General features: G+C 38.6%; 1 protein-coding gene across 1 annotated transcript in view; it reads right to left on the bottom strand.

Annotated features, from left to right (window-relative positions):
• The window catches only part of LOC113514407 (multidrug resistance protein homolog 49-like), a 37,509-nt gene extending 17,810 nt beyond the window's left edge, over positions 1-19,699 (bottom strand). Inside the window, exon 1 of the mRNA XM_026898491.3 lies at positions 19,407-19,699. Within this exon, the coding sequence (XP_026754292.2) occupies positions 19,407-19,508 (102 nt within the window). The 5' untranslated portion in view covers positions 19,509-19,699. The remainder of the gene's footprint in view (positions 1-19,406) is intronic.
• Between the last annotated feature and the right edge of the window lie 4,152 nt (positions 19,700-23,851).

The following is a 23,851-nucleotide window of genomic DNA, read 5'->3' as shown; positions in this document are numbered from 1 at the left end:
TTGTGTTCTGAACGACCGAAATCGTTGCATTATGTTTGTAGGTGGGCACTCATGAAGGTCTGCAGCCAAGACCACGTGACACGAAAGGACGAAATCTAAATGTTCCACTGGCTGTCCATATCAATCTCGGATCTTGTCAACACAATGAGCAATTTAGGCACTTCCGTTCCGAGTTTTTGTAATGCGACACAATTACACAAGTAATTTCGTTATTGTACGTATTTGTGACAGTCATGTGAAGGAATTGGTATAGACTACCTCCTGGCCGAGGCGCGGGGGGCGGAGGGGGGCGGGAGCAATGGCGCTAGAATGTTCTATTGACACTAGTAGCTACTTAGGTACTATATAAATTCAAGGAAAAATATGCGAATCGATTTATTTGTTTTATTGTTTTCACCCCCTGTCAAAGCAATTGGCATGAGAAAATATCAAAACACAATGGACGAGAAGATGAAGAGCTACTATTGGGAATGGTGATAAGTGTGGAATTTTTACTAAAGGTAGATGATAAACCAATAGAGGGAGGCCTATGTTCAGCAGTGGACAATTAACGATTGATATGGTATGGAATGATGGGTAATAAATACCAAACAGTAGTTATGACAACGGCAACCGACATTATAATAAATTCATTAAAGACATGTCAGTAATTACATTGAAAAAAAAAAGTTACTTAATTTGAATGATTGAGAACGCTAGGCGAGGATTTGAATTTTGGCATCCCGAACGGGTCGTGAAGCACCTATTTTTCCGACTGAACTTGCCACCTCATACTTATTCGAAATCGCGAGATTAGAACCGCTACCGAGAACTCGATTATATTGTGAACAAATATACTACAGTAGATGTGCTAAAATGTGTTATGTGTATTTAATTTGTGCATTTGGATCGCTGACCGCTCTCTCCGTAGTATCGGCGCTCCTAGCTGCTCTCAGAGGCTTTCACTTGATATACCATACACTCGTACTACACTACGAATCTTCCTCGTGCGTTTGAGATCAATCCGTTTGCGAGCGCACCACGTTATCACAGAACAACACTGCTATAAAATAAGTATTTCTCGCTACAGGTGATGTTATCTCTTCCTTACAAATCCGTATCAGGAGTACCCCAAGGATCACATTTAGGTCCGATTTTGTTCCTGGTATTTGTAAATGACATCGTCGAGGTTATAAAATATAGTAAATTCTCCCTTTTCGCCGATGATCTTAAATTATATAAGTCCATATCAGTGTCAGAGGACTCTGATCTTTTACAACAAGACCTTCAATCGGTACAAGAGTGGTGTGATGCTAATAGGATGGTTCTAAATTTTTCTAAATGTTACCATATAAAATTTACTCGAAATGTTAATATAATACCCACAAAATATAAATTATTGAATGAGTGCATTGAGGAGGTGGCTAATGTAAGAGACTTGGGAGTGATACTGGATTCAAAACTATCACTTAATGGACATATTGATAATATAGTTAAGAAAGCCAATAAAATGCTCGGATTTCTTAAACGAACTTGTAAAGAATTTAGAGGTGTTAGGCCATTAAAAATACTCTATAACGCATACGTCCGAAGTACACTTGAATATGCTTCTCTGATATGGAATCCCCAATATCAATGTCATATCGATCGTATTGAGAGAGTGCAAAGAAGTTTCACACGTTACTTGGCTTACAAAGATAAATTATGTCCAATAACTGCATCTTATACTGATCGTCTGGAATTCTTCGGGATGAAGTCACTGAGTCAGCGTAGAAAGATTATAGATCTTATAATGTTGTTCAAGATTTTAAATGGCCTTATTTTGATACCTGACGTTGTTAAGGATATACGCTTTATAGTACCACGTAATTTCAATATTAGAACTGCTAAAATAGTTAACACATTTTCAACATACGCTTGTCGTACTAACTTAGGATCCAATTCTCCCCTCAACAGAATGTTATCATCGTATAATAAAGCCGTAAACGTTGACCATGATATCGACATCTTTGGTAATTCTTTAGTGCAGTATACTAGGCTTATTAATAATATGGATTGGTAGTTAGGTCTTTTCTAGTTGTATAATTGTTAGTTAGTATACATTGACGCTTATCTGTGAGAGCTGTATACGCCTTTAATTGATATGTTCATATGGCCTTAAGCTTGGTAGTGAGGAGTAAGATTTTTTTGTTCAAACTTAGATTTAAGCATTTTGTAATAGTAGTTTTTCTCTTTTAATTACTAATAATATTGTACATTGTCTGCTTAATTATTGTGAGCATATTGTTGGTGTGTCTTTTATAAATAAATAAATAAATAAATAAATAAATCTGTTATCCCCAGGTGCAGCCAACATATGGTGTTTTATCACGTTTAATATTTCTACCTTTTTGTCTATTCTTTGCCGAACAGTCTCGTTACGCACCCTGCCCCTCCATGATATCTTTAACATTCTCCTGTAATCCCTCAAGGTGTGCCAAAACCGTCGTTTCCGTTAGAGTCCACGCTTTAACGCCGTACAGGAAAATGAGAAAAACATAGCAGTGCACTAAGCAAACACGGGTCGCTATTGCAAAGTAGACCACTTAACTTCATGGACGTATTTCGTGCTTGTTCAATGCGGAACTTGATTTTCTTTTATTTCAATAAATATAATAAAAACAAATTTGGCGTCAATTCCTTAATTTACAAATAAAATAGTAAAAAGTAACAGTAAAAACAGCAATAAATTGTACCTACCCAACACTAACATAGTATCCTCGTTCTGTGTGTGCGTATACGCACGCGTATACAACAAAACAGCAGTACGTTCCTGCCACTTTATGGTACTTTTATATTCCTTTTTAGGTATACTACATGTATCAAGTGGCCATGGTACGAATCCTAGCATCATTCATTATTATTATTATTTTAAATAGTATCACCATTGTATTCATGTGTATGTATGTATTTAATCGCCTAGTACTATTAATATAGCACACATAATTTGAAATTTTGTTCCAACAAATATCAACGTCAGTCGTGAGTGGTGACAAAACAAGTACGGGAAGAATACGGGACTATAGCATATGGATTACAAAAATAATAATCAAAATCGGTACAAAATTAAACGTAGAAAAAGCAGCAATTACCTACGTAAGTACTGCAAATTAAGTACATGCTAAGCAATAACTAAACAACAGAATTTTCATTTATTCAAATAATGAAATTGCAAAATGCCTTCAAACACGACGGCGAGGAAAACCCAGCGCTGATTGATAAGTGTCATAAATATGCGGAATATAATATTTGTTTCAATTAAGAGTATCTACATTTATTAACTACGTGAGTATCATAGGAAATTACTGTTGTATTTACATAAATAGTCACAAATTCGGCACTGCGACATAACAACAGGCCGAGGTGTAGGCGCGAGTATGCGAGCACGCGAGAACTACAGGCGCGACATGAACTTCAAACCGGTCTCCCATATAATCTCGCAAAAATCGTTGAATCACACGGCGTACGTTGGCTGCCACAAAATACCGGTCGCGGACCGGTCCGCGCCTCGGCGCGACCGCTCGTCCCCGGCCGCCGGTTGCACAGCCTCCACTCATCAACTGATGCACAAGTTTGAAGCGTGAGTCACGCTTAAAGCTAAGATAAACTGATCTAGCATAGCGTACGTGAGGGGAAGGGTAGTTAGTAATAGGGACCCCTTTGCTGGCTATATACCCTATCAGGTCTACCTCCATACGGCCCTCTCTGGAAACCGTCGTAGTCAATTTCTGCTGTATTCGTTATGATTCACCTCACTTATCGCAACTCACTGGTACCTCGATAGCGCACGCTGGGTTACTATTCTATTTTTATCATTACACATACGCAAGTCAAAAACAAAGCTTGTTTAGTTTAGCTCTCAGTACAGTTGTGCTTTACAAATACTTTACTTTAAATAATTTATTATCATACATATACGTTTATATTTTTTCGTCACAACACAAATGTCGTGTAACTTGATATAGCGAACAAGCTGATGGTCTACTTAAAGGAAAATACTACCGAGGTACAAACGGCATCATGAAGTAGTAACTAGGGTGATATGCCTCCGTAAGTCCAAACCCTGTAATTTCACTGCCAATTATATCGTCCTTCAAATCGAAACAGTTCAATGCGTGCAGGCGCAGTTGGTGGCAGGCGTCAGGGCGTTACAGTACAAAATCTCTTTCCGACTCGTAAAACAAACTCAAAATAGGTTATGTTTGTCGATTCGTCTAATATCCTTTTGTTCCTTTTACACTAACTCCAAGAGTTTTAGGTCGATTGCATTTATTTTTGGTATATGTTAAGTGACTACCTCGTCAATTGAGTATCGATTGGTGATGTTCACAATTTGACCGCGACCCGATGTTAGTCTCGGCCATTGTACCTGCTGTAGTACTCTAAAAGACAATGCATTGGTTGCTTTTACAGGAAGCGAGACTCGAGGAAGATTGCTTATTGGATTTCGTAAGATATTTGTGTAATAAGTACTCGTAACTATCTAACTAGCTATAGAATGTGACGCCAGTTTGAACTCTAGTTTCCTTGTTTTGCCTGTGCTACCTACTAGGTCCTTGGAGGTCGCGTGATGTGACCTCCGCACACCGATACGATAGTGATATTGCAGTAATTAGCCAATTGGGTTGGGATCTAGAAAATTATCTACAGTACAAGTACCTACCATGCGTTGCCATTCTTGAGGATTCAGGTGTTATTCCTCTGTACCCTGTAAATTTACTGCTATATGCTACCACCATTCAAACTGAAACACAGCCATTCAAACACAACTGCTTTACGGTAGAAATACGAATGAGGCAGAGGTGCCCAAGCAAACGACTTTTGTACAAAGTCTCCCCTGTTAAATATCTTACTAATATAATAAAATAGGAACTCGACGACATCTGTGCATGGGAAATATTTAAGAAAAAATATTATGAGGGCTCTTAATAAGACCAATAGAAGATAACACGATAATGTTTAGAAATTTTGTCTGTCTGTCTATATATTTATTCCAGCATCATGCGGAAACTACTGCACCAATTTGGATGCAGTTCTTACAATTATATTCCTGAAGGTCTAACTTAAAATCTAGTATAATATGTTTTATCTTGGTACGCCAATTACAAGTAGTCTATTTTTAGTTTTAGCAGTTTATTAATTTTTATGAAAATCAAGGAAAAAATAAAATATTTTTATTTCAGTTACATGAATATAAATTACATTTCATTACAATTGATTCTTTAATATGAAAGTCTAGGTAAAGTCGTATTGTATAATATACAGCATTGTAAATATTTTTGGTTGTGCTAGATACCTAATTGTATAGCGAAACCAAATTCTAACAGTAGAAAAAATTTTATTTCGACTTTAAAAAATTTTGAGTAATGATAGTTGTACAAATACGTAATTTATAATGACAAAGGACTTTCGTTTGCAGCAGCTTTATTCAACGCTTATTGTTGACTAAAATGTGTTGGACTTGTGAATATTGCGACGTCACTCGTGTGCGCGTAGTGGTCACGCTCGCCGGCCCACATGGGCATATTTATTTATTGGACAGCTATTATTACATTCATAAAGCTTGTTTTGCTGACGGCATCTACGTCACTCTGGGTATTCCTGTCATTGTGGTACTTTTTGTGGGTGACAAAGTGACAAATCACTATAAACAGTAATATTGTGGTTTCGAAAACAATGTTTAGGCCAAGTGCAAATATATATTCTGCAGTTTAGATATAAGAATAAGGCCTTTTTTGTGTGGTTAGAAATGGTTGCCCTGACTCAACGTTAGCTCATTGATTGATTAATGCATGATTTAATGAGATTTTTAGGGTTAAACATTAGCCGAAATTTACTATAACTTTTCATTGTCATTTGATTTTACGCAGATGTGTATATTGGTTCGTTGATTAAAATGATTTTTGATGATTTGACAAATTTGATTAGAGTTTGTATAGCTTTACTTAAGATACATGACTATTATATGACTATTTGTGCTCTTTGCCTGACTTAAACTAGGTCTCCTCTGACTATGTGAGTCGGGGTCCGCAAGCTGGTGCGGGCCAACGCCGTTGGGGCTCGGTGGATTTCGAAAGGGAACCCGGGTCCCCAACACTATGGCGCGGCGAGGGATGCCGTGGTGGTTTTAGCCGGTAGGAGTCCGGCAGTACCTGTAAGCCTCCCCCGGGGCTTATGGGTCTGCATGAGGCATTTCCCCACGAAAAAAAAGGGTTTCCTTTGACTTGTTAGAATTCGTCTCCTTTTACAGTAAGCTATTTAGGTACCGTAGTGACATTGGGGTGTTAAAAGATTGTTAAGATGACGATGAAAACTAGCGGAGTTAAGGATAACTCATAATAAATTTAATATGATATCGAGTGCGTATCATATGCAGTGTAGGTACACGGCGCAGTACACGTGTTACGGGGATCATATTACGAGTATTCAATCACTTTATGGTAATATTGCCGCCATTACCATGTACATATTACTAATAACTAGCCACTATTACCGACTTCCTTGTATGGCTCGTGTCATATCACTCAAATGAACGGCCTGTCTACATCATATTGATGATATACGGATACCTACGTAATTATTATACTGTAATTAAGAATGTTTTATCTAACTAAGCTTTTGTACACAGATCTTGATCTTTATGTTGCATGGTTTATGTTTATTCGTGTTTTAGCCATTCATAGTAAGGCACAGACATAAATTCAGTCCATATTCCCGAGCTAATTATGTTGCGACCTCTATCGGTAATCTTCCTTTAAGCAATAAACAAAATAGCTGGAATTGAAGACAATGGATTCACCTCGCCGGAAGGTCTCGGCCGGATTCTTGCAGAGCACGACACCAATTATAACGCCAACTAGGCTGTTGATAGGCGATGTCAAGTACGAAGTTAGCAGGCATCTTCCTGTCACGCCCAGGTGTTTGCATTTCTTTCCCATTGTCTCCGAACAGCTTCTAATCTTGCACTCCAATTGTTTATAGTATTGCAAAAAAACGCAAATGTAAATTAGCTTGTAACCTACAAATGCACGCCACAGCAGATAAAAACGCGGGTTTTTTTTATGACTTTCTATGTCAATCAATCGTATAAATCAACCATTTTTTTTAATAAAATTACACGACTCCCTTAATAAGTACGAAATCTCAATTTACAAAACGAAAGAGCAGCGGCCAATCAGCGTGCAGTCTTTTGAGACATTTTTAGGCGGGCTGCTGCAGTTCATACAGGTATAGGCAGGGTATAGAACAGAATAATCGCGGGTAGGCGTTCGGCAAATCTATCATTTGAGGAAACGAGGAGATTCGTGTCTTGCAATGGAATTCAAAGCTTCATTTATGGTAAACTACAGGACGAGACGAGCTTGTGTGGCCAAAGCAGAACGTCTTTGTAAGAACGTCTTAAGTACACGTTTGCCTATATATCTCTGATATTCATGCAAATAAATGCATATCGATACGCGAATAAACCTACACAACTGATGTAGTTTGGTAAGTAGGTCTGCACTTTATTGGAACGCCGAGGGCCTTGTTTAGCTATATTCGACTAGGTAACTACTCGTTCTGTTTGTACGTTCAGAGATAGTCGGTCGCGTGCTCGAGACACTAATTCGTTTTAACTCATGCTTCTAGGAATAAATGTTTTTATAGAGTTTCAGTCTCAGATAATGATCAGATTAGGAACACTATTATCATTAGATACTATTGAAGAAATTAAAACAAGCTGCCATAATATAATGAGTAGGCAAATGTCTTTCGGTGGCAATAGTCATCTATAGACACGAATGAATAGTTTACACCGAACATTATAGGTACTACTGTCATAGGTTTAGTACCTTTTTTATATCCGAAATGGCAAACAAGTTGATGATCCATGAAATGCAAAGTGGTAACCATCCTGTGGACGTAACAGAATATAACGCAATAGGTATCTACTCGTACCAGTTTTATTAAATATTAAACTTACTGTCATGCCCTTCACACCTCACTACACGAGTATGTACAGATTGGTATGGAAACCTTCTTTGTAAAACTGTTCCTACATTTCACACGTTATTGTATCTCGGATGTGGAACATGGAGGCCGTGTACCCCGGAGGAATGTTAAATCGATGCTGCGGGAAAAATGGTAGGGCCGCCGCAGTTTGTCATGAGTCCGGCGGTAGAACGTAACAGTAATACAAAATTATTATCTACATAGATTTCTGATCATCTGATATAAAATTCTCTACTGAGCGAACAAGCCTATTTAAATTAAGCTATATCCTTTTGTGTTCTAAAATTTAAAATGCTCGTATTGACTTATTAAAATTAAACAATTTAAAATTGAAATTGCCTTTATACTCGTAATGTGTATAAAATAATTAAAAAAAATTGTGTTATTAGTATTTATAGATTAATAATATTTTTACATTATCGTACATAACGACAATTAAACTGTACGAGTAGCTATCAGAACAAAAGCGACTTCACTCAACTATTGATTATAAATAGATTTAAAAATAAACCAAACTATATATATGCACAAGGTTCAATGTATGTAGGTATGTATATCTATGCGAGTCAATATTGATACAGCAATGACATGATAGCAGAGTGCCTCCACTTGAGCGAGTTCATTTACAATGACTTTCAGTTGGTTTATAATATATGAACACTGAATATAAAAGGTACTTTAATTACGTATGAAATTACTTTGTAATCAACCATCTATTTATCTATGTTCATGCAATTATAATTAAATTTAATATAATTTCATCTCATTCACTAATTGATTTCACTAATCAAATGTATTTATATATGTGTGTCTTTGACATTTTTTTAGCGTAACGGTTGACTGGTCGAGATTACCCTCACACGTTCGTCTGCATACATATTTAATTCTGTCGAAAGAATAAATACATATTTTTATACATTCCTAATGTCTATATGTATATACAAATAAAATGTGAGACTCATTCCAACCGTTCGTGATTTGAACAAATTAAATACTGGCCAAATGCGAACAGGTTCTATTATCACATGTGCAGTGCAGGCTTCCTAAGCACAGGCAAAAGTTGTTGTTAGATGCTCGAGATGTTGTAAGCTGACGTAAAGTAATGTCTCTTCATAATTATGTCTTTTTTTACTGTACTGTACTGTATTTGTATTGTTTACTTTCATTATTGTACATGATTCAACTTGCAGTTTGCATGGTACGTAGATGGATAACCTTATTTAGCGAATAATAAAATATATAAAGAAATAGAACACCCGTACACTTACTAGGTTTTGAGCAAATAAAAATTTATTTAATTAATCTTATTTACTTCTAAAGTCTGTGCCGTGTTGTGCTGTACTGTGCGTCCTTCTATTGATGGAAGTACTCGTACTAGGGCATATTTCTCGTTCTCCTAGCATATTGCGGTTCTTAATACTCAATTCTAAAATAATTATTAAATTAGTAGATTTTTTTAATATTGTGTTTTAAAATGATAAAAAATACAAAAGATGGACCACTTTATGAGGATTTCCGTTTCGAAACCACAAAATTGGTGTTGAAATCATAATAATTTTTTTTTATGCAACTTAGAATGGCAAACAAGCTGACATATAACGGGTAGGTACACCTATATGAGTAACCAGTATGTATAGAGCACATACCGCGTCAGAGTAAGTGTAGGTAAAATGTATTATACTGAGTGAGTCAAACTGTTCTGGAGTACGGGAATTCCAGCAGTGGCACGCGCCCCCTCCTCCCGCGCGCTGCGGAAGTCAATAATTCACAGAGGTCAACTCGTCACCGCCTACGTCACACGTTCCACGAACTCTACATGAATAAATAAATAAACTACATTATATAGTTTTTTATTATTACTTTGCGATTACTTTATTGTCTTGAATTTATATTATCACTCGTGTCACCTCAGTTATTAGTGCTATTTTAGAATGACAAGCCGGTTTGCTGTTTGCTTAAATGCTATTTGGCAGCGCGTTGGTCGCGGTGATTTTTAACAGATTCTATGAAACCGAAAGGAAGAGTTATAACGTCAGTAGCCTTTAGATGTACCAAATTTTTGAAAGCGAGGCTGAATTTAATGTTTGCTCTACAGTAATATTGATATATGCTTCAACGAATTATATACCTACCTAAGAAGGATAAAAAATAAATAAAAAATAAACAGGTGTTATTTAGACCTAACATGAATAGGTAGTGTGGAGAAGCTGCAGGAGAACATCTAGCGGTCTATTATTTCTGTATACCCCAATGGGGGACAGGCGGCCCCATAGTACATCGCATATACATATACAAATATAAGAGCCGCGATGCATATAAAATATAAATTGTGTTTGTGTTTTACTATAATACTGTTTCCAATGCATTCGTTCGACCATAATTTATTAAAGTGACTAATCAATTAGAATTTTAATACACCTATCGGCATTACTAGAATTTGCTACGGTTTCACTACATTACAGTAGTACATACGTGGGTATTAAGTTAAATATACTGAAACGTATAAATATGCACCTGCAGGGCTTGGAGAGCAATGTACAGACGTCATGTGGTCACGACCCTCAGTAATGAGGAAATGAGACAGAAGAAATGTATAAAATTTTACAGTATTAATCCTGAATACCTGCCGTGTGGCCCCCGCATAGAATAGGCCATACTTTCTTTATCCGTGGGTGTCGTAAGAATCGACTAAGGGAGGGCGAGGGATGGGCAGCAGCGTCGCTCTTAAAACATTTCCAAAGCCTAACTGCGGTTACCAACTCGTCTGCCAAGCGTGGTAACTACTGGTAAAACACGCTAAGGGGGAGGCTTATGTTCAGCGTATATGAAGAGTTCTTCGCTTGATGTAATGATTAAGCGTTTAATCGGAAGAAAGCTGGCCATCAATGAGATATTGTTTTAACTTTTTGTTTGTATGAAGAGAAGAATGATTACATTCTTATTCGTGGCATTGGATCGGCAACAGTTCGGATAATCAAAAACTACAAAAACACATGATGTGTTGTAGAGTCGATGCATTCAAGAGATGCAGGCAGGACCAATGCTGGTGGTAGTCCATGCAGGAGATCTCTGTCGTTGCAGATAATTCATAAGTGTTTACAAAAAAGAAAAATATGAGCGGGGCAGTACTTAAACATATAATATGACTTTAAAGTTATTAAGATGTCTTAATAATCTTTTTCCTGGTTACAAATTAGGTACCTACTTAATATAAAAATGAAAGTTTGTAGTAATGTCCTGGGACATCATGACAGTGTGACAATATTTAATTACGCTAAACAGATTGAAAGGATTTTAATGTAAAATCGTCACATCAATATATTTTGTATCCCAATTCACGCGGGCAGATACAATTAGAAACATCATCTTGTAATTGCGTACAATTTGCGTTCCTATCGATATAAATTGATGAATTGAATGATTGAATATGGTGAGGACAAGAGTGAGATCCTGCAGCGCGGTGTTACGGTTATTAATCACCCTACGCACGCCTGTTACTAACATTTAGTTGACCCCACAACAAGACACAGCTTCCGCACGTTTACGAGGAATTTATCCTCGTCTTTACTTATTGAGAAAATCCCTTAGCTGTAGAAGCTGGCGGTTCTGTTCGTTTTAGTTAATTATAGTTTAAAATGATAGAACCAGTTTAATTCTGCACGTGTAGAGTGAACGAGTGTCCGGTGGCCGGCAGCCGGTGTGTACGGCGGCGGCGGCGGTGGCGGAGCGAGCACGCCGCGAATGTTAACACCGATTTCACATTTATTATTCACGAAAAGTAATAAAAATCAGTAATTGTACTCGTAGTAGTCAGGAGGCAGCCGTAGCATCGATGTACTCGTATATAAGCTAAAATTGAAATAAAATAAAAAATAAGCACAGATCCTGATGTGTACAGCAGATTATGCGTCATCAGCATCGTGACGAGACAGACGGATAAGGTTCTCATTTTTAATAAGTCCTTTTTAATTTCTTTTTTTTTTTGTTTTGTTTTGAGTCGTATAGTAGTAGTGTAAACATAAAGAGGTTTAAGTTAAATAAAACTTTTTTTTTTTTTTTTACTTTTGAAGGGTTTCGCGACCGACCTCAATTTAAGCTGATGGAATATTTGGGTAGTGACGACTTCGACGGTGACGTCGAAGAGGATGAACTTATTTACTTTTACTTTGAAAATTAATTTATTAACCATTGCTGTACGTTTGCTATGTAAAATCATAGAGGCTCAGTAATACTTGCACTACAGTGGCATGATTAACGTCTTTCATATAAGGAGACACTGTGACAATGTTTCTCTTGTCTTATCCTTATTCCAGACGTTTGGTTGTTGTTGTTGTTTGGTTGTGATAAATTTGTATGTAGGTAAAGCGAGTGCGACTCGAACACAGCCGCAGGAATTCGTTAGGACGACATCGGTCATCAAACAGCAACCGATTCACAGCAATGCGCGGAACTGGTTTGGTAGCCGGCGCGTAACTTCGACGCAAATGAACGAGCGAATAGTTTGCATTCCGGAGCGTTTGTTCAGCCAAAAGTATATTTTCTCTCATCGCACGTCTATCTTTTTGAGGACAAGGATTATTATTAATGGGGATGGTAATCTTCCATTGCTAGCAATATACCCTGTCAGGCCGACCTCCACACGGTTCCCCCTAGAAAGCATTGTAATTAATTCTTGTTATACTTACACAATAGTAGAAATAACCTGTAGGACTGTTTTCATCCTCACTGAACGTCTCTCACTGGAGCCCCGTCAGAGTATACCGCTAGCGCAGGCGCGATCACCGTTTCCCGCCTTCTGTACGCTTTGATCTTTTAAACTATGCTAGGGATATTAATGCGGTTTTCAACAATAGTTTATACAAATTATAGTTTGTATAAATTTATATACAAATTATGTGCAGTTTTGAAAGCTATTTAGACGGATGCAATAGTAATATTATTAATCACTCCACACGTTGTTTCTAAACTGCACCCGTGCGAAGTCGGGGCGGATCGCTATTATATTATAATGTCGATGGAACAAGGTTTATGAACAGGTTCCGTTTTACCCGTTTTTATAAAAGGTGCTTCTCGAATCACACATACAGTGAACAAAGTAAACCATAGGCACTGATACTATTATGAGAGAGAGTCTACTTGTATTTGGATAATAGTACAATTAGTAATGAAACGGAAAATGTATTTTTTTTTATTAAGGTCGTAGAGATACAATGACGCGAACTAGTATGTACAACAAAAATATACCTAATATTTATAATACAATGAAACGCGTAGGTGCCTAATAAAACTGTAACCTAAATGAAATTCTGAACTCTTTGCATCGATAATCGACAATTTTGCCTGCTTTGTTACTTTCCTGCTTAAAATAACGCTGTGTTGACGGCGTGCGTTTAATAATTTATAATATTGTATTTAAATTGTGCTTAATAAATGTTTCTTATTGTTGATATGTGACCTGTGCGGTGCGCGCGCCTGCGGTGGTGTCGGTCAAGCGGCAGCACAGCGCGGCCAAGTTCAAGGCTGGGGCTGTGGTGGCGGCCGGGCGGTCGCCGGACACGCGACCACGCTCGTTTGACTGCTTGCACTCTCTATGTAATGCATACTAATATAGCGCCATTGTACCCTTATCATTTCAATTTCATATATTGAAAAAAATTCAAAATGTCTAGCAATAAGGAAAACAATTCAGATATCGATTAAAAAAAATAGATTTGTAAATAATAGGTATCTAATAAAATAAAATGACAAAAATAGTAGCATTATTAGAAATACAACATAGAATTGGAGTGTTATTTACAGCAGCGAGTGAAAGCAAGGTTCCCAACACAAAGACCGTTTAGTTGATTGTCGACATGCATACGGACACACGGCGGGCGACACGAGCGCGCCGCCGTAAAAACACCGGCAGTGGCAGATTTCAATTAGTCATGTTATCAACCGGCTTCACAAAAAGCAGGTTCTTAATTCGGTTGTAATTGATGTGTATGATATGCTATATCTTCATGATTTTTGAAACAATGTTGATGATTTTTTTTTAAACAAATGAATAGAATATGTACCTAACATATTCCCGTGTTGGCTCTACATTAAATTTTGGACTTTTTTTTTTATATTGCATATAATATTTGATTTTGCCACGATTGAAGTCTTTTTTTTTTTGAAACACCATCTTTAATCATAGTTTATAATGAGAACGGTGGTGGTATTTGGAATGGTACCTAACTGGTTATGCATTCCTGTCTACGCAGCAAGAGTCATGCAAAATTCTGTCACTTGGTTAAAACTTTCACACGACTATGTTTCCACTGACTAATTATTGTGCGATATTTAACATCCTTACATCTGTCTTCATCCTAGTTCTTAAAGGGATCGATCAGAGGGAAGGCAGTCCGTCTCCGTCCTTTAACTTAAAAAAAAATCTTCCATAGATAATATTGTGATGTTGGTTACCACTTTCTATCAAGAAAAACACGGACAATATTTTAATTTGATAACTACCGGTTTAACTTACGTGTAATTAGAAAAAAAACTCGATTAGTTTTAGGATTATTTTGTGATCCTTAATAATAAGCGGCTGTGACTCGAGCGCGAGCCTGTCGGACAATATTGATTAAGTCTAAGAATAGATAAATTAGCATGCCTTTACGACTTATTGCAAATAGATGAATTATATTTCCACCATGTATCGCCTTATTAATAGAATAAAAATAGAACGAACATTGTTTCGATATCGATCTGATGCCTTTGTATTCTAGCAGTAGTCAGCCGGCTCGCAGTTCGCAGCGGTGACTCGACTACCAGTACAGTGGAGGTCCTTGGATGTCGTGTTCGCTTATCGATCGAGATATTTTTGCAAATATATCTACAATAATATACATACATATTCCTTTGTCGAAATATTCCCAGAACCATAACACGAATTATTATCTAAGAAAGGAGTTTCAGTCATTTAATTAAGATTTTCCACCCTTAAAAACCAAAGAGTTTATATATAGAAAAAACTTTAAAAAATAAATGGTTCGAGCCGTTGTCAAGTCATGCGTTCGCTAATATCATACATAATATAATGCTACATGTATCATACTCGTTTATAGTAGTAATTTATTATTTTCTTTCTATCAATACGAAGTTTGTGATAACCATTTTATCCAAATCACATTTTTGTTGTAAACTTAATTTTTATCTGACAAAAGCAACAGTTGTGTTTCTTGCCAGTTCTTCTCAGCTGATTCATTCCAAACTGGGAGACAGCTTCATATAAAAATTATTTATTCAAATATTCAAAAATGCTAATAATTTAGGCTACTTGAATAAAAAACGTGTTTATTTATTTATGTATATCTGAAAGAATCTTTACTATTTTTCTAATTGCCTATTAAAGTACTTACTTTAACCGTGATTTCAAAAGGGTAGCTGCAAAGTTTCTTGCGAGTTTTTGGAGATAGGATATATTATTCGAGATAGATTTATTTTATTTATTAGAGCAACCAACATGGCATCCCAGTTTTTATCTCAAGCAAATAGTTCAGGTATTTGTTGTGTTGGCTTAATTGCTGGTTACCATGGCGTGCATTCATTTATTTTTTTTATTTATTCAGAAGAAAATGAATATTGCATATATGGCAATAATCATAGCGCAGTAGGAGGAAATCGTAGTTAGATAGTACAGAAGTATTTATACAAAAAAATATTTCTATTTTGTTCTAAGTAACTATTTATGTATATATATTTATACGAAAATATACATCCGAAGACTACCTAGAACAGATTTCTTTTAGCGATAATATTGCACATTATTTTTCTGTATTGTGCTAAAACGTTTGGCAGTAGCTTTTCTATTGACCAAATCTGTTCATCCGTTAAAGCGCGAACGAGTGAAATACATTCCTCGCAAACTTTCATATCATGATTTTAAAGATAACATGTAATTATTACAAAACTACTATTTTAGGTAAATTTTGTTCCTATACGTTGAAATGTGGCGTCATCGCGTGCTACTTGATAGTACGCTTTTTGTGTACGAAAAAGGTCAAACTTGAAATAAAAATATAGGTATGTAGTATAGATTCAATCCGCGAAGCAATTTAACTACATACGAGTACATAATCAGCCTCGGCATCGCCGTTGAATAAAATGTATTCATTATAGGTATGTATACATTATATTGTCGCAGTTTCTCAACTTGAGCCCCGGACCCCGGGCGGCGGGCGCCCTGTCCGCACTATATACTATAACGGGTAATAGTTACAGGTTGACAGAAAACGAGAGCTGTAATTAAACTCTAAAACCTTATTTGAAATTAAATGAAAAGTTGTTTTAAATCAATATACTTATCGCGTACAGCGAGGTTTCAGAGATGTTACCTCCCACGAACACTCACGTTATGGAATGAGCTCCCTGCCGAGGTTTTCCCAAGAGACTACAGCATGGGGTTCTTCAAAAGGAGGGTAAAGAGGTTTCTTCATGGTCAGCAACGCACGCGTAATACCTCAGGTATTGCAGGTGTTCATAGGCTACGGTAACCACTTGCCATCAGGTGAACCGTACGCTTGTTTGCCACCTCAGTGGTATAAAAACCTACATTCGTTACAAAATGCATAGAGTTGAATTTGATGCGACATGTTCCTTTTATTATGACATTTCATTCGGTGTTTGACAAATTGTGTGCTACATTTACTGACACTACGTGACGGATGGCAGTACGGGTTGGTGGACGAAGAGCCTTTCCTTTTGTCACGGCTCATTGATTTATGTAAATAATTAAGTACAATACTATAGAGTTATAAGAAAAAATAATTATAATTGTATATTTTAAGCGGATCACGCAACGATCTCAATTATAAGGAAAAAGCGATCTGTAGCTGAAATCACTAGTAACTATAATTATATTTTACAATTACTGGTATTTAACATAATAAGTCGGCTCTCAAGCAAAATAATTCTGACGATTTAGTACAAGTAACAAATAATGGCGTCATCCAAAGAGATAGCCTTCAATGTTTCTTTTTTATTAATACTACTGAGGTGGAAAACAAGCATACGACCCACCTGATAGTAAGTGGTTATCGTAGCCTATGAACACCTGCAATACCAAGAGTGTTTATTACGCGCGCATTGCCGACCCTGAAGAAACCTCGTTATCCCCCTTCTAAAGAATTCTATGCTGTAGTCTCTTGGGTATTATATCTCACTCTCATTCCATGCTATGAACCAACGACGGTGGTGGTGATGTTACAATTAGGCGGTGGCATTAGTATGTGTTTGTAAACGTACTCGTGTGTAGTATACGACTGTAGTAAACAGTTATTACGAACAGCTACTAAATCAATCCAACAAAAATCATACCAGCCGTTAACTGTCCACTGCTGAACGTAGCTCTCATATATGGGGGGGGGGGGGGGGTTTGACAGTAGTTGCCACGCTTGGCAGGCGGGTTGGCAAGTTAGGCTTTGATGATACGAGTATTTTAAGAGGGACGCTGCCGTCCATCCCTTAGTAGCTTCCTACGATACCCAAGAGAAAGGAAGAGCTAGGCCATTCTATGGCGGGACTATGCGGCACGCCGCCGCCGAGAGCACACTCGGCTCAACACATACTATAACATGCGGTATTTGTTTGTACGCGAGGTAATACAAAAACTACAGTGACGAACATATTTTTTGTTTCGCTCTAGGTACGTAACGTTGATTTTGTTCATATCCTATTGTGGATGTGGTGAACACTGTGCTATTTAGTGAAGTATATTGTTCAAACGTAACTGGCGAGCGTGTATGAAGAGATCGACGAACGTGGAGCAAGTGAAAGACATTTTGTTTGAATCAAATCATTTGGCGTTCTATTGTTTCTACCTATCCTAGTTGGAGATACGTGTAATAGATATGCATGCAATATCCTCATATCACATAATCATATTGCTGGATACTCAGGCCATTTAGACAATCAGACAACAAATATTTGTTTGACATTTTGTTTCTCTAAGACTGACACGAATCAATCTAATATAAATTGCTTCTTAAACTGACTCGTCTCGGACTCGAAACTGAGTCTTATTTCTAAATTCATATATTTATTTATTTACAAATTCTCGGAATTTAATCAAATTTATGCCTTGATTAGAATAACTACATATTTATAACTTTTTCTATCTATATTGCATCACGGACAAGATGTGAACATACAAAATTTTTTTTTTTTTTTTTTTTTTTTTTCAATAACCACACTCGCAGGGTATACTTGGACAGAGGACTCGATGTACACTCACTACAAAAGGCAGCGCAAGTAATATTCTTATTAAACATGGATTACTCTTTAACATTCTACTGCTTATCTAATATTCTTTATTCTTTATTGTACACAAAACATACTGGTAATTACAATTCATTATAAACATAATGTACAAAGGCGAGCTTATCTCTAATAAGAGATTTCTTCCAGCAAATACGTATAAATAACAATAATGAATCAGATGGACTTGTGTAATTAGATCAACAAACGAGACCAAAGAGAGATACAACTGTTCTGACTAATATTTTAAAGCATTACGAAAAGTCTTGTGTAGAAACATTTGAATAAAGTTTGCTGAGATGATTTCATTATATACACATTAAATCCGCGGACACGGGCGATACCAACATACATGCATATGATGCCGACAAATATTTTATTTTTTTTTTTTTTATAATAACAAGAAAAAAAAAATGAAAATGGGGCGTTTGTATTATTTCAACCGACTAGTAATAGTCTTTGACCGAACAGTAGTGGTTGGATAAAGCGTTGGCTTCAATGTTTTTTTTTTTTTTTTTTTTTTTTTTTTTGTGATGAAATATTTGTATTATCATTGTTTAATGTTATACTTAAAATAATATTGAATTAAAATAACATTATTGAATTTTATTCAATTTATAGTGGACATGTAATAATTCCTATAAGCTGTGTGTGAGCCCCGTCGCGGCCCCGGCCGCGCGGCCATTTCTCGAAAGCGAGGTTGAGAAACAAACGCTAAGGGTTGTTTTATCAGATCGAACGGGACCTTGGTTTAAAGGAAATACGCCTATTTTATTAGCTGCTCGGGTGACGAGTGGGGTGGCCAAAACTGTATTATGTATCTATATATAGATATAAAAAAATAAATATATAAAAAAATGTGAATAGGTGTAGTAATATTATAGAATATTATTACACCTATTCACATATTTTTTTTTTTTTTTTTTTTTTTTTTTTTTTTTTTTTTTTTTTGTTAAATGATTACATTATGTTAAATCTTTAAGAGTGCAAATACTCTATCCAAGTCTCTTGTTCAGGTTTGTTTAAACATTTTTTTTTTTTTTTTTTTTTTTTTTTTTTTTTTTTTTTTTTTAACATGTTCACAATCTATATAAAAAAAAAAAAATACTCACCAAATCAAAAAATCCTATATTGGAACCCGCGTCTTTTTTCTCCGCACCCATATCGTAAGCGTTCCCTTTATTATTAACGAATCGCTTACTTTGCCCTTTCATCACTTTGTTTGAAAAAGACACAAAAATTTAATAGCGCGACTTTAAAAAAAAAACTACGCGCCGCTGACACGTTCATATAAGCAGCAAGTCGGCGCGGTACTGGCGCTGCGGTGAGCACTGGTGACACCTGTACCGGTCCGCTGGTCACTGCCACCACGAGAAAACAGTACGCGCACCGCCGGTCGAATGTTTATGTGTAGTCTGGGAAACCCCTACAGTGCGTTATGCCCATTCATTTACACGATTACGCGTGTTTGCACAAAGAAATGCACCGCGGCTAGCGCTAGCTCACGTGCTCAATACAGTCGACACACTTTTCCTGCTTTAACTTTTATCCTTCGCCACCCTATCGACTTGAATGCCTTTGTTCACAACCTTTGTCTATAAATTCATAGTTTACCCACCGTAGCACCGTGACACACACTCCAACGAGGATAACTTGCAGTAAGGCTTTAATAATTTAACTAGCTTCTAGTAAACTACAACCTACCTATGTTGGGGAAAAGTATTGTTAGTAATAGAGGTAAAAAATCCCATTGTTAGCAATATACCTAACCAGGTCGACCTCCTCGTGGTTCCCCCCTGGAAACTATCATGGTTAATTCCTGATGAATTCGTTATGATGGTCTAACTGACCTGTTTGTATTCTCATCAATCACCCTTCACTGGTGCTCCGCCAGCGTATCCCGTTAGCGCAGGCCATACCTTACATTTTCACCCATCAAAAAAAAAAAAAAAAAAAAAAAAAAACTAACAGAGAGACGCGTAAGATTTGACTATTGTGTGTAGTGGGCGATGACAATACCTACGCTCCGGTGAAGAAATTCCAAAAATCGGGCAGCGGATACTGCTTGATCGCTTGATACCTGCTGCTGATTTTCACCACCGTACAACCCGCCACAAACTAAAGTTTCATCCCAATCATCTGGACGAGCGGCGGTCTTCCACCGTGCGTTTTTCAAGGCACTTTCTTCCACGCACAACCATTCTTTAGAATCAACTATATATATATCAACTGTATATTCCTTTTTAAAAGGCCGACAGCACACCTGCAATGCCGCTGGTGTTGTGGGTGATCATGGGCGGCGGTAGTCACTTACCATCAGGTGAGCCGCATACTCGTTTGCCCCCTGTGTTGTAAAAAAAAGCGGAAACGGAAATTGTAGGAGAAAAACTAAAAATTCCTCCCCCCCCCCCCCTCCCCCTCCCTGTGCATCGGAACTATAGCAACAATGACCACAGTGACCAGCCAGAGCGGTGCTACGCTCTCTCAGCCAAACTCTCAAATGCAACAACCGGACACCAAACGGCCGAGATATAGAAGCAGGAAGATGTTCCCGAAGGATTTCGGGAACGGTAACGGGGACGGGAGAGCTGATTGCTGGAGCGGCCCGGAGACGACGAGAACAGTACGTAGAGTCCAAACAGCAGCTCTCTACGACCTCCGGGATCCGAGATAGGCTATTTTTCAACATTGACCGCCATATTGGCGGTCCTCTTGGTTTTCTTGTCTCGGCGATAACTCCTGAACCGCTGGAGCTACGGCGGTGGGGTTTTGAATAAAATAGATAGGAGTAAAGCGCGGGCCTGATCCTGCTGGAAAATACACCCGGATAATCGAGAAAGAAAAAAAAAAATTGAACTGGATTTCCACGGGATTGGGTGCAAGACCCCGTTGCCTGAAAATGGATCTTTTCCCTGAGTCGATACGAGTGCTGGGGCCGGAGATATAGCAAATCCGAAAACCGCGGGATAAGTCGGAATTTGTTCGCTTAAGGTTGGGATTGGGATATCTCCAATCAGTGGTCGTAGAAGGTTGAGCGTAGGCTCAGTTTAAAGAGCGAAACGAGCTCTTTTAAGCTGACCGGACAGAGTGGCTCTACGTACCGTACTTGTGTCGACCCTTACTAACATATTATTTATTTTACTAACACCTAGGAACCTACCTGTGAACCTGATACCTGGGAACGAGCGAGAGGGGTGAATAATAATAATATTAAAATTAAAAAAAAAGAAAATATTATATATTATTAAAATAGAAAAAAAATATATATATACATATATATTAATTTACAAGAACGAAGAAGAGGCCATTACAACAAAAGAAGACACCACGCCGGCATACACAGACCACCAGTGTATGCCGGCTCAAGAACCCAGCGACCTGGAGGTAGTTGCCTCCGGAGATGCAGCCGGGGTAGAGGGGTTTACCCCGAGGCCCCTACCTCGCCCGCCTACACAACAAGGCGGGCAAGAAGACCTGTGATGATGATGTGAACGTTCATCGAGGAGACCGACGAAAGGTACCTCTTTTTCTGCACCCAAAGGGGCTGGTAGTAATAACCAATCGGTTAGGAGGAGCATAGGCGAGATCGAGGCCAAAATTGCGCCAAAACTGCAAACCAAAGGTAACAACAAAACGGAAGAGGCGCGAAATTAACTTACTATGACCAGGGGGACACGATGACGAAAAAATAAAAAATAATGGCCGCGCGAAAAAATTTTTAATAGATGGCGATACTAGTCGCGATTTACTATTAATGCTTCCGTAAGTTTTAGAAAACAAACAAAATAATTTATTAAATATGTATACTTTTATTTTAAAAATCTCCGAAAAACTTAAAAAATGAATAAAATAAATTTTTAAACTAAAACTCATTAGTTATATTATAATTCAAAAATTGTTTTATTTCTCCCACCGAGTTAATGCAGCTGCCGCGAAGGTGCCTGGTGGCGCTCACCAGGCTCTTCAATGGAATTCTCCGCACAGGCCATTTTCCAGAGTCCTGGAAACTGGGTAGAGTGATCGTCCTCCCCAAACCAGGCAAGGATCGCCGTTTGCCAGGAAGCTACCGCCCCATCACGCTACTGGCGCACATAGCCAAACTGTTTGAGAGGTTGCTGCTCCGACGGATGGCCGAGCATTTCACTCCTAGGAGCGAACAGTTCGGCTTTCGGTCGGGGCACTCGACCACTCTACAGCTGGCGCGCGTGCTGCACCACCTGACCGCCGAGCGCAACCACGGTCGAGTGGTGGTCGGTGTCTTCTTAGACATCGAAAAGGCATTCGACCGTGTTTGGCACGACGGCCTAGTATATAAATTATTACAATATACCAGCACGCCGCCCGCGTATGTGCGACTGGTGGCGTCGTTTCTCAGGGGCCGTAGCTTCTTCGTTTCGGTGGAGGACGCGCGCTCCGACACCCGCCCAGTGGCCGCCGGAGTTCCACAAGGTAGCTGCATTTCCCCGGCGCTCTACGCGCTGTACACGAATGACATCCCTGTCCTGGACAGTCAGCCCTTTACACTGGCCCTGGAACGGGATGTCATGCTCGCTCTGTTTGCCGACGACACGGGATTTTTCACGTCGTCGTACTGGAAGACGAGAGCCGCCGCTCAAATGCAGCGGCAACTGGACCTGCTGCCGGAGTGGTTGGACAGGTGGCGCATGGCCGTCAATGTTGACAAAACGGTCGCGCTACTTGTCCGCCGCAGTCGTACAGCACCGCCGCCGCCCTTAAGGCTCCTTAATAAGGAAATCGCGTGGGAGAGCACTGTGCGATACCTAGGGGTCGACATCGACCGGTCGTTGAGAATGGGGCCGCAGGTGACGCGTGCCATAGCGCAGGCTCGCGCGGCGCGCGCCTTTCTTCGACCGGTGCTAACTTCCAGGTTGCCGTTACGGACGCGGGTCTCTATCTATAAGACCTACGTCCGTTCACGGTTAACATATGCCGCACCCGCTTGGTATGCACTGTGCTCTCCGACGCTTAGGCGCCGGCTGCAGGCCCAGCAAAACATCGCTCTCCGCTTGTGCACGGGAGCGGGCAGATACGTCCGTAACGACGTTATCGCCCGCGGCTTAGGGGTCCCAACGGTGGAGGAGTTCGTTGTCGATATGGCGAGCAAAATGTTCGCCCGTGCCGACAGCGGACACCATCAACACTTGAGGGGCCTCGCGCCGCTGCATGCGCGTCCACCGGACGGCCGTCCCACGCCTGTGCACACCTCCTGTGCACAGGCGAATAGTGATCGTGATTGCCTCGTCTACCAGTACGACGACTTACCTACCCTTTTTCCCCATTTCCCTTCTTCTTTCTCATTCCCTCCTCTCGCCCGTTCCAAGTGTGTAATTATATCCCCCGCGTCCAAGCGGGGGGAGGGCCGACACACTTCTTGTGTCGACCCTTACTAACACAACTTATTTATTACTAACAACTATTATATATATCTGGGAACGGGCGAGAGGGGAGAATTACAATTATTAAAAAAAAAAAAAAAAAAAAAAAAAAAAAATTATATATTATAAAAATGAAAAAAAAACAATATAATAAATAAAAA

This window comes from Galleria mellonella, unplaced genomic scaffold, assembly GCF_026898425.1.
Source record: "Galleria mellonella isolate WM207_F2 unplaced genomic scaffold, CSIRO_AGI_GalMel_v1 utg1650, whole genome shotgun sequence".
Classification (NCBI taxonomy): Eukaryota; Metazoa; Arthropoda; class Insecta; order Lepidoptera; family Pyralidae; genus Galleria; species Galleria mellonella.
This window is presented reverse-complemented; position numbering and strand designations above follow the sequence as displayed.